Source organism: Callorhinchus milii, unplaced genomic scaffold, assembly GCF_018977255.1.
Source record: "Callorhinchus milii isolate IMCB2004 unplaced genomic scaffold, IMCB_Cmil_1.0 Scaffold3, whole genome shotgun sequence".
NCBI lineage: Eukaryota > Metazoa > Chordata > Chondrichthyes > Chimaeriformes > Callorhinchidae > Callorhinchus > Callorhinchus milii.
The window spans coordinates 51396866-51409637 of record NW_024704744.1 but is presented as its reverse complement, the minus strand read 5'-3'; the positions used below and the strand labels follow the sequence as shown (position 1 = coordinate 51409637).

General features: G+C 41.7%; 1 protein-coding gene across 1 annotated transcript; it reads left to right on the top strand.

The window, feature by feature from the left end:
• Positions 1–741: 741 nt before the first annotated feature.
• snx3 (sorting nexin 3) lies at positions 742–12262 on the top strand. The gene is given in 4 exon segments (NM_001292168.1): positions 742–945; positions 8646–8741; positions 9212–9336; positions 11292–12262. Coding segments are annotated over 4 exon segments (489 nt in total). The 5' UTR covers positions 742–783; the 3' UTR covers positions 11398–12262.
• Positions 12263–12772: the final 510 nt, after the last annotated feature.

Genomic DNA, 12772 nt, shown 5'->3' with positions numbered 1-12772 from the left:
TATTCCCAATTATTTCTATTAGTATATTTGTATATAGGAGCAGGAAAAGGACACAGGAACAGGACAAATGATCTATGGTAAACTAGTTTACTTAGGTTCATTAACAGGACCCTCTGAAACCTATTCCATCAACCTTTCTGTCTCAGCACGAATCCCTCAGCCCCTCCTGTTGAACAATTTCATAGACCGTACAGCACCCACACAGGCAATTCGGTTCAACTAATTTGTCCGGTGTTTATACTCCTTTTCAGCCTCCACTCATCCTATTCCTGTTCTTGTTAGATTGGGAATTTACACAACCACGTCCCTCCCTAAACTGTCTCCAGCTGTGGGCTTCCTGAGGCTGCTGGAGCTCTCTGCTCCAGGTTCAGGTCATCTCCAGCTCTCATCCATTCGTTTACTTCAGAAGCAAATGGCGCTTCACTTCAAGAGCCATTAATGGTTCAAGTTTGCATTTTAACTCACTCTTTACGTGTTTTGCATTTTTCTTCGCAACAAATTGTATTTTTTCCCCCTGTGTGTGTGTGTGTGTCAGTCCTGTGTCCATCCTACAGCAGCTCACTGGGGAGGCTTCACTTCCTCCAGGACTGGAGGGAGGAGAGGGGAGGCGCCCCTGGGCCGAGGTGCACCCTGGGGGCTGTAGTTCCCGGGCGCCGCCGCCTCCCGCGCTGACCGGGAGGTAACGCCTTCGCTTCCGGCGAGGACCACATTTCCCAGGGGGCTGCGCGGCGGGTTGGCGTCAGTTGAAGAGCAGCTGATGGTGGAGTAGCCGCGGGAGGAGGAATGGCCGAGGCCGTGCCCGACACCCGGAGGCTGTTGGCTAAGCCGCAGAACCTCAAGGACGCCTACGGGCCCCCGAGCAACTTCCTGGAGATCGACGTGAGCAACCCGCAGACGGTGGGGATCGGGCGGTACCGCTACACCACCTACGAGGTCCGGATAAAGGTGAGCGCGGGGCCGGGGCCGAGCGGGGCCGAGCCGGGGAGGGGAGAGGAGCTGTGGGCCGGAGTGCGGCCACACCAGGCTGACCCCCCCCCCCACACACACACACCACCACACCCGCTCGCAGGTGGAGGGACGCCTGTGTTGGCCTTTGGCCTCTGGCGCGCAGCTCCGGGGACGAAGTTACCAGTGAAAGGCGGCGATTAATTTTGCCGAGAGCTGAAGTCATCAAATGGCGTCTCCCACACTGTGCCGCCCGAGGCTGTGGTTGACACAGTCTTCTCATTACTTCCCCCTTCTTTCTACCTGTGGGACAAGTAGAAAGTATGAGTGCATTCGACTGAACCTGAAACCATGGGGCTGTGAGGGGAGGGGAGAGGGGGGAGAAGACGGCAGTCGTTTGCAGAAGTGCCAGGTTCAGAATTGTGTGCCTCCCCCATTAAACTGCAGCATTTTCCAAACATATATTTCTACCTGTGACCCCCCCAAACAAATTTGACTTCTAAATGGCTTAGTTTGCAGGAGAGCACGTTTCTTCCAGTGCACTGTACTTGCTTTCAGGCATGACTGCCGGAGTGGAGAAACGGCAAGTAATTTGGAAGGCATTCAAAGCTTGCATGGGAAGCTGGAATTAGCTTAAATATAGGGCTGGGTGATCCGATGGTTTGAATGTCAAGGAAAAAATGGTTGGGTGCTGCAAGTACCTTGAATTGGAAATAACATTCTACATTTTGTTTCCTGTGTTGAGCCACGCATTATTTGTACAGTGTACTATTTTTTAAAGGTGCAAACAATGAGAATGGGGAGATGGCCCTTATTTCAATGTAATAACTAGTAACTGGATTGCTAATGTTGACCTCTTGAAATAACAATGTACACTGAATAATTTGCAACATTGTTCCTGCGACTTGGAATAAATGCTCGAATCTTTCCTTGCAATACTGCGTTCACAGCGTAGCAGATGAGCACCCTGCTCCAAGGCCTTCATAAATGCTGATCTCCAATATTCTTCTAGGACAGAAATGACTTGTTTTTTTGTGGCTGCCTCCACTTGACTCTACACAGTGCTCTGATGTGAAGATTTTTGATGTTCACATCTGTACCATAAGTTTGGTGCAGTATATTATGTATTGTTGACAGTTAAATATTCTTGTTTCTTTATGCAGCCATTCTACTCTTCTGCAAAATACAAGTGGCAACCTTTTGTCAGGCAAAAATAACTTATTTTATGCTGTTCAAGCCTCAAAGTGTTAAATACTTTACAGTAATAATTGTCTTTTAATTGTCCATTTAGCTGGAGGATTAACATTAGGACAACTTTCAAATGTCTCTTTGGGGTATGTTTAGTGTCCCACCACCTGTCTTCCATTGGCTCCTTGTTTATACTGCAATGACCTACAATAGACCCCAGAGCTGCAAATTCAACATTTATACTGATAAGGACATTGGTTGCTTTATTGCACTGCTGATATCAGTATTTCCATTGATATGATTATTTTAAAATTATAAATAATCTTAAATTAAAATTTAAGAAATTTATAATTTTGAAAACCATTGATGATCAGAATAAATCAAATCTAAGTTTACTGCGAATAACCTGCACTTCATAATGAAGACCAGCCGATATACAGGTGTGGATTATAAAGTGTCAGCCTGGCTCATTCACTAGCACACTTGCTGCTGAGTTGGAAGGTTGTAGGTTGAAGTCTTATGTTGGGACTTTGAGCCCATAATATAGATTGATGCTAAGATGCTGGATGAGATATTACTGAGGTCTCATCTTTGTTCACATAGACTTTAAAGATCCTATGGCACTACCTGGGGGGAGAAACAAGTTCTTCTCAATGTCCTGACCAACATTCCTCCAGCTGAAATTCATTATCACTCAATTGCTGTTTGTGAGAGTTTGCTCTGTGAAAATTGGCAACTGCATTCATTTACAATTAGTAAATGCACTTCAGCGTAAAGCTTGTAAAGCATTTTGACATGCTTTGATATACAAAGATTATTATAGTCCTATCCTACAAACAGAGGTGGCCAAATGCTGAATTTCTTTCAAGGGGATTTGGATGACATGGTGGAACCATAAACCAGACCAGCAAACACCTTGGTAATGGTGAATTGTCAATATTGTAATGTAGAGTTTGAGATATTAGGGATGCTAATGATCACATTAACAGTACTTAAATTGGATCTAACTTTCCATGCTCTTTGAATCACATAATACCATTAAGATTAGCTTGCTGCACTTCTCCTCCTAAACCAATCTAACAATAATAATCCTTGCATTTGATATAGCGCTTTTCACGTCTTCTAGACATCCCAAAGCGCTTCACAGAATATACTGTAAAGTGAATTGACTGTATTTGTGGGTGAACGCGGCAGCCAATTGTGCACAGCAATGTCCCACAAACAGTCGTGGATTGAAAATAACCAATTTATTATTGTTTAATCTATTTGCAAATATTCCACTAAATCCACATATGTTCAAGTACGTTGGGGTTCATGGACCTGAACGAATTAACACTGGCTTAAACTGGGTTTAATAATTAATCCAAATCTTTGCATTTGATTTAGCACCTTATCAAACAACGTCTCAAAGAGCTTCACAACAACAAAATTACATTTATAGAGCGTCTTTCACATTGGGAGGATGTCCCAAAGCACTGAACAGTCAGGTATCGGGGCCCAAGCCTGGGGGAGGGGTGGTTTAGAGGTGAGGGAAGGCAGAGAGATGGGAGGGCGACCAAAGGCACGATCGAAGAGAAGGGTCTTGAGACCGGCCTTGAAGGAGGCAAGGGAGGAAGCGAGGCGAAGGGACCATGGGATGGGGTTCCAGAGTGTGGGGGCAGAGAGGCTGAAAGCCCGGCCACCGATGGTAGATCGGGAGGGAGAGATGGGAGCAGGCCGGAGCCTGCTGAACGGAGGGAGGGAGCGGGCAGATTGTTAGGGAGTCAGCAGGTCAGAGAGGTAGGAGGGGCAAGGCCATGGATGGCCTTAAAAGTGAGGATGAGGATCTTGAACTCGATCCTCTGGGGGATGGGGAGCCAGTGGAATCGGGCGAGGGTGGGAGTGATGGGGTCACAGAGCCTGGTGCGTGAGAGTACACGGGCTGCAGAGTTTTGGATGATCTGCAGTTTGTGAAGGGAAGAGTTGGGAAGGCCGATGAGGAGGGAGTTCCCGTAGTCGAGCCTTGATGTGACGAATGTGTGGGTGAGGGTTTTGGCAGCCTGAGGGGTGAGGGAGTGGCGGAGTCTGGCAATGTTGCGGAGGTGGTGGTAGGCAGTGCCGGTCATGGCGCGGATGTGGGGGAGAAAGGAAGGGTCAAGCAAGACACCCTGGTTCCTGACTGGCTTAGTGAGGTTGAGTGTGCGGCCATGGAGGCTGATGCTGCCATCGCCCAAGAGTAGATTGACTATATTTTGTGGGTAAAATGTGTCAGCCAGTTTGCGCATAGCAATGTCCTACAAACAGCCATGGATTGAGTGACCAATTTTATTTGGGGGATTGTTGGCCAGGATACCAGGATAATCGTCCTTCTATTTAGAATAATGCCATGAGATTTTTAACATCCACCTGAACAGGCATGCGGTACCTCGGTTTAATGTCTCATCTGAAAGGCGGCACCTTCGACAATGAAAAACACCCCAGTATTGCTTTGGAATATCATCTTAGACGTCTGATTTGAAGTCCTGACGTGGGGCTTGAACCCACAACCATCTGAGCCAGGCTGACCCCGGTGGTTCATAGTATGATACTGAGACATACAGAGAAGGCAGATTTTGCGTACAGATGTTGGGTTGTCTTTCCTATGCTTATAAGATTAACAAAGTGCTGTACATCTTGCAAGAGAAAAAAATGAAAATTTTGAATATGCAGCTCTGCATGTTTGCAGAAGGCTGCTTTTGGAGTCCTGTAGCTTATTGGTTAGAGCATTTGCCTTGCAAGTAAGAGGACCTGGGTTTGATTCCTGGGCAGAGCGAAATGTTGAGCAAGTTTCCTTGTTCCACATACCTGTTTACCTAGCAGTAAGCAGGAACCTGGTTGTTAGTCGATTGGCAGATCCTTTTTCCGGGGATAATATTCCCTATAAATAATTTGGTCACTCAATCCACGACTGTTTGTGGGACACTGCTATCCGCAATTGGCTGCCACTTTTCGTCCACAAAATATACTGTCAATTCACTTCACAGTATATTCTGTGAAGCACTTTAAGACGGCTTGAAGACGTGATAAGGCGCTATGTCAACTGCAAGGATTATTATGTAATCCATGCTTTTGCTCTATGTCAAACAAGCTTCAATGATCTACTGTGCAAAAGAGGGTTGTTAATAGTAGTCTTGGCTGTCTGACGAAAACAACAACAAACATTCGCATACTGCATTTCACGTCGGGAGAATGTCCCAAGGTGTTGGCAATAATATGACATCTCTAAAAGATTCTTTTTCAAAACTGTCCACATAGACAATATTCATTTGGCATCTAGAAGCTTCTTAAGTTGACATGTAATGTTAATTGAGAAATCTGACCATATGCTGTACAACCTCAAACTTTAATTCATGATGAATAGTTATGTTTGGAATTTGCATACTTAATCTGCTGCAAAAATCTTGCTGCCTACAACCAAGGCCACCTCTTGATCTCATTATCGCCCAAGGGCTTGATGTTTCTGAGCTCTCCATGGACAAGGCTGTCTTTGACCATTTCCTCATCTCTCCTCCCAAATCCCCTTTCCTCTGCCAAACTCTCCACTATCTCCTACTCCTGGAAAAATCTTCCTTGAGTCCCTGACAAATGCTTTTTTTTATCCTTGTATCATCTCTCACTCCTGCGTTGCACTCGGAATGATCTCAGTGCAGCCATCAAGCTTCTAAATAGCCATCTCTCCTTGACCTTCAACTCGCTTGCCCCCCTGAAATTTGGACCATCTTCCCTGCCATTTCCACTCCCTTAAATCCCAACTCTGTGCACTTGGATACAGTTGGTACAAGTTCAGGGTTCACTGTTGCATCTGCCTCAAACACCTTCAAGCTCATCGCTTCTCCCTCACAGAAGCCCAAACTCTGTTTTACTCCCAAGGCTATTGTGGAAGCCAAAAACAACCGCAAGGTCCGCTCTGTTTTCCTCCACACATTGTCTCCTCTGCACCCCCACCCTGCACCGCAATCCTCACCTCAAATACCAAAAATATCTGCTTGGCTGCATACTTTTTCACCCTCCTGACTCCTACTCCTTTTTCCCTCGGCTTCTATAACCCCCATATCTTTTGCTGCTGCCTCTATCACTACCCTCACACTACACTCCTTTGCCCCATTTCTTTCTTGTCACTCACAACTATCTTTTTAAGTTCAATATTAAAAAAATAAGCTATGCAATACTGTTAAGGTTCCATACACCAGCTAATATATAAACAATATTGCATATCTTAATTTAATATTGAATATATAAAAGTGTCTAAACATTCCCATGAGAAGAACACTTAAGACTTTCTGTTCCTACTTGAATTTTAAATGTGTGTAGGTATATTTTACTGATCACACACAAGTCTAAATATCTTTGCTGCAAACATCAAGTAATGAGATTATTTTGCTCTGAAAGCTTTTCTGAGCATTTTCAAAAACTGTACATTGTCCGCTCTGAACAATCTAGATCAGTAAAAATCATTTGGCTCTTTGCCTGCATACTAGACTGATACATAAGAGCAGTGTAAAAACCTGTAATAAGCATCTATACTTGACTGTGCTTTGTTTCTAATGGCAGTGTGCTTTTAAGAGATTTTGAAGAAACAGGCATGATAGAGGTTTTTAAGTGCATGTCTCTGAGTTGCTGGAAAACAAATGTACTGAAAGCATTCACTTCAGAGTTGCTTAAAAGCATTCTGAGAAGGAGAAGAAATGCTCTATCTGAAGTATAAATGTTGTGTACAATCCGATTTGAGGTCAACGTTAAGTAATTCTGTTGAGGTATACAGCAGTACGTTAGAGTGTGCTCTGCTCACTGGACTAACCAGCTTTACCCTTCAAGCTCCAGACCATCCAGAGCTCTACAGCCCAATTCCTCTTTCACACCAGGCTCTGCAAGCCCAATGCTGCCATCATCACCTGGCTCTACTTGCTCCCTATTTCTCAGTGGATTGACTTTGTAAGCTCCTGGATCTTTGATGGCCTTGCTCCATCCTATCGCTGTGGCCTCCTGCAACCCCACCTCTGGCCTCCTGTCGAATTGCATACCATGATTGTAATTCTAGTTCAACTGCATATATAGAACCCTTCCCTCGAACTTTCCTATCTTTCCTTAATAACCCGTGTGCTTGCGAATTGTATTTATTCTGTGTCTTATTTTGACATGTCTCCGGTTCTTACCACATGTTCCAGGCAGAGGGCGAAACCTTGGGCAAGTTTTCTTACTCCACACGCCTAATAATAATCCCTCCAAAACCCCAAAAACAATAATAAATTGGTCATTTTCAATCTACGACTGTTTGTGGGACATTGCTGTGCGCAATTGGCTGCCGCGTTCACCCACAAATATACAGTCAATTCACTTTACAGTGTACTCTGTGAAGCGCTTTGGGACGTCCTCCCGACGTGAAAAGCGCTATATCAAATGCAAGGATTATTATGCTTCTAGCATTTTTGTACATGCACCTATTTGTGCTCTTTGCCCTTTATCTTTTGGTTGTTTGTCATCTAATGGAAAGGAGGGGAGTTGCTTCCTGACAAACGGGGCTATTTCTCAACAGCACAGAATCTGCTCTTATATACTTTGGGTGGGGAAAAATAAATTGAAAAGCTGCCAGACATATTGGATCACTAAACTGAAGTTTGAAAATGGCAGGTTCAGTAAGATTATTACCTGGTTCTACAAATTCAGAACACAATGAATATTGTATTCTCAGATCACATTTTGCCCCTTCCTTCTCCCACCCCCATCCTCCTGGACAGGTAGTGAATGAGAGAGAGGTATCAGAAGTTCAAAAGGGAAATTTTAAAGGCAAATTAGTGTGGATTATCCTCTCCAGTCAAATGCTGTACCTGTAACCATGATATGTTCTACAGATTAACTTCATAGACTTCCGTGCCCACAGGTAAATGCTCTGAGTAGGCTCTTTTGACTAGGTTGATCTTTACACTTTTAAGTTAAATAGAAGCTAATCTCTTGTAATTTGAGACAGGGTATTTAAAATGCAATGCCTCATCTGAAAGCTGTGTTGTAAAGGTTTTGTTCTGTGTATTTAAGGTGTACAAAGACTCAAAGGTGAAGAGGGGGAAAGTTCAGGTGAAATTGAAGCTAGCTACGAGGTGAAATTAGAGAGTTGTAATCCAGAATCCAATTTGTTCAAATTAACTGCTTGTCTTAAGTGAGGTTTCTTTTTGTGGAAAGAAAGGTGTTCAGTACAAGAATCCATGAAGTGAAAGCCCTCAGTTTCATCTGATGTTCAGACAAATAGCAGTCCTTTTCAGATTTTTATGGATTATTTTAAATTCTCAGGACATTTTGAAATGGTCTCTGTCTTGACTTGGGGAAGGGAAAGAATGAAAGCTCATTTGAAATTTTGACTAAATTGAACTGAATGTTGTATAAAGATTTTTTTCAGTCAATTCAAAAATAATGCATTTTTGATGTATGTTTGTCCAACAACCCTTTGTCAAAATTGCAGAATTCCTTGATTTATATATTAACTATTTTTAAATTCTTTTCAGACCAATTTGCCAATATTCAAGCTGAAGGAATCTTCAGTCAGGAGAAGATACAGTGACTTTGAATGGCTGAGAAATGAACTGGAAAGGGAAAGCAAGGTAAAGCCAGTGGAGGAAAACAACACTTTTATTCTTGTTTGTACTTGTGAGCTGCAGTTATAATTCTAATTCCATCCATTTTTTTTTCTATTTCTAATTTTGTATTACTGAAAGAGGGGAAAGTGAACTTATCTATTGTGTAGGGGCCTGGGGCTGCGGGAAGGCCCCATGGGCTTGTGCATTCCTCTAATATCCCAGACACTGGCTAGCTGTACTCCTTGATCATAACTTAATTACAATACAATTTATATTACATTTTAGCACCTTTTACATTGTGAGACAACATAGAAGTAAGTCATAGTTGGACTGCAGAATAACTTGGTTTGATGGAAGTTTATAATTTTTCCCTTCACATTCTTAAAAACTGCACTTTTTTTGCAGGAAGAAGGCTTGCTCTCAGATTACTAAAATTGATCTTTTAATGCATAAGGACTTGCTAATATAGATTTGTATGTCTGGTTTTCTCCTAGGTTGTGGTGCCAGCATTGCCTGGCAAAGCAATATTTCGCCAGCTGCCTTTTCGAGGAGATGATGGGATCTTCGATGATTCTTTTATAGAAGAACGAAAGCAAGGGCTTGAACAGTTTATTAACAAGTAAGAAAAGGCTCCGTTTCCTACACCCTCTGAATGTTTCAAAAAGCAAAATGCTACATACTTGGCATTTAAAGAGCTCATTACTGTTGCAAAATTGTATATTCTATTATGAATGAGTTTTGTTTTCATAATTGGTATAAAAACGAAAGTGTTTTTTAAATTCCACAAAGTTGTGCATAGTTTCAAAAATGAAAATCCTTGATGTGTTGTTTTGATCGTACAAGATAACATAATTTTTTTTAATTGTGATTACTTTTGAGAATGATTCCATTACGAGGCTGAGGGCATGGAGGAGTCTGGCTGAGTTTTTAATTTTGTTGTGTTTTCCATATATAATTTATGTAAATTGCCATTAAAATTGTGTTCTTTTTTAAAAAAAGAACGGTCTTCTGTTATTTTTCCACTCACGTACTTTATTTTTGGTCTAAGGTGGTCTTCGTTTAAAGTGAACAATAAAAGTTACACCTGCAATTATTTCTGATTACTGATGTTACCATCTGTTTCATGTGTGAATGTGGCAAGCTCTAGTTTTGAATCATCTTAAATTGAGCTCTGAGTGGAAAGCATGTTCATTCAGACATGTATAGAGCATTGTAAAACAAATGCTGCGAATCCTTAATGTTCCCTCATACCAAAAATGCTCAAAGCTGCTGTTAAGCTTAAAGGATTTTGAGCTTTCAGCAAACTCGTGTATCTCTTTTCCACTTTCTCCTCTCCTTTCTCTCTGTCATCCTCATCATTGGAAGGAGTTCTAACTTTTCAACATAATTTGTTGCTGATTTAAATGAAATCTGGGATTTTTACCAGTCTACATTTATATAATAATAATCCTTGCATTTGATATAGCGCTTTTCACGTCGTGAGGACGTCCCAAAGCGCTTCACAGAACACACTGTAAAGTGAATTGACTGTATATTTGTGGGCGAACGCGGCAGCCAATTGCGCACAGCAATGTCCCACAAACAGTCGTAGATTGAAAATGACCAATTTATTATTGCTTTTAGAGGGATTATTATTAGGCGTGTGGAGTAAGGAAACTTGCCCAAGGTTTTGCCCTGCCTGGAATTGAACTCTGGTCTCTCGCTTGCAAAGCGAGTGCTCTAACCACTGAGCTACAGGACTCTTCTATATTTCTATACCATCTCCTAATGTATAAATAATTCAAAGGACTCTGCTAATTTGTTCAAACATTTGATAGGTGACGAGCATAGGATATATGTGAATTGAAAATGTGCTTTATTGTCAGTCTATAGCAAAAGGAAGAGAAAATGAAACATTGCTTCAGGTTAAAAGCTGAATGTCCAGGTCTGGAACAAAATGTTTAATAGGTCTTAAGGGAAAATAGCAAAATGTAGAATAGTTCTTCTGAGTTTAAATCCCAGGAGAAATTCTATTTGACTCAATTGATAGGATTTAGATCTTTTCCTTATGTTGGTGACTGCCTTACCCTGGTATTTATCTGGAATTAACTATTTTTATTCTGGCTATACTGGTTCCCTGTCTCCCAGCAGATTAAAATTAAAGTCCACTTCTCTGTATTTCCCTATCTCTGCAATCTCTTGTGATCCTACTCCCTCCAACTCTGGATTGCTTCATTCCCATCCTACCATTGGCAAGAGCTTTCACTCACATTTTTTTCCAGCCCTCTGGATCTCTTAATATTCATCTGTTTTGGCCCTTCCATCTCTGCTTTCAAGTCCTGCTCAAAAGTCTGCATCTTAGACTATGCCTTCAGCCAGCTTAACCACTTGCAGATCCTGCTCAGCCTTTGTAAGGCACTTCAACGTGTTCCCCTAACATGAAAGGTGTTATGTGTATAAATTATTGCTTAGAAAATTATCAACTAATGCATAACTGAGCCTGCACCAGTTGAACAGTGGCCCTGTATTCTATTCAAATTTTTTAATATATAACACTATGGCAACATTTTAATTTGAATATTGTTCATTTTTCAGAGTTGCTGGGCACCCTTTGGCACAGAATGAGCGCTGTCTGCATATGTTTCTTCAAGAGGAAACAATAGACAAAAACTACACACCAGCAAAAGTGAAGCTTGCATAAACAGTGTAAATGGACTATAACGCTGATCTGTCCAAAAAAAAAAATCCTTCCATGCCAACTGAGACTTCTGGGTTTTCGTTAATCCTCAGAATACCTTTCTGCCTGCTGATGTTTCTGAATAATTAACAGAATTTCATCTCCGGTGCAGATCACAGGCGAGAGAGACAGGCCTACGTTCAGGGTTAGGAGCAGCTTCTGTAGTTTTGACTTTGTGTTAGAATGTTTGCTTCATGTTGATTCTGAAGGCTTACATTTTGAGCAAAAGGAAGTCGTACACTAATGTGCTCTTTCTAGTTTATACACTATTTTCTTTTGGCAGAAATTACTGCTGCCAGATGGACCTGTGGTTATAAATAAGCACTTCTGACCATTGTATCTATTACTGCTGTTATGAAAGAGTGGTATTTTTTAGAATGCATGCTTTGTAAAGTGTAGTACAAGAATCTAGCTGAGATTATCCAGACTTGGCAAGATGTTTGGTCTGATTTTTCAAGAGTGCATGGTATACAGGCAACCGAACACAATCGCATAGCATTTATGGAATATCTATGGTAAAGCAGTCTGATTAACTTTTCTCTCTTATGTTTTGGACTGAGTAGGAAAATTCTGTTACTTCTATATTCTTCCATCTTTAAGTTCCCAGCCATAACATATATTTGTAGCTATGGTCACTTGTCTAACTAAAAGATGGACATTTGGTCAAAAGTAACACCTGTTTAAAGAAATTTGTTTAGTATATTTTTTTCTCTCCATATTCTTCAGCGAGCTTTTGTACTAAACCCTTCTGCACCTGTTTATCGCACTTTGTTCAATTTAAACTTTTTTGCCTGTAAAAGTTATGTTTTCAAATAAAGTTGACACCTTGAATAACTTTCCAGATGTACCTCAATTGTTTGGGGTTTTTTCCAAGTACTGTACTTTACATAATGTAAAACTGACCACCTTATCTGCAAGGATGAGCCATAATTTCTTGCAGCTCAATATGGATGCGATGGAAGTATTCCTCTTTGGCTCCTGTCAATGTTGTCTTGCTTCTGACTCTGACCTCAACCTCCCATGTTTTTTTTCTCTCAAAATTAGCAAACCAGTGTAACACCTTGACACCTGGTTCAATCCTGAGCTTTCCATTCTTGCATTTGATCCCTAATGAAGACTGTTTACTTCACCCCTGCCACTTCACCTACCACTGCTCCTATCTCTCATGAAATGCAGCCAAACCCTTATTCATATCTTTACCTCCCATTAAGACTTTTCATGTGCACTTTTCACTGGTAGGTATCCTTAACTCCAACTGATCCCAAATTCTGCTGCCTGCGTCCTCCCGCACACCAAACTCTGTATGGCCATCACCTCAATCCTTGTCAGGTTCCACTGT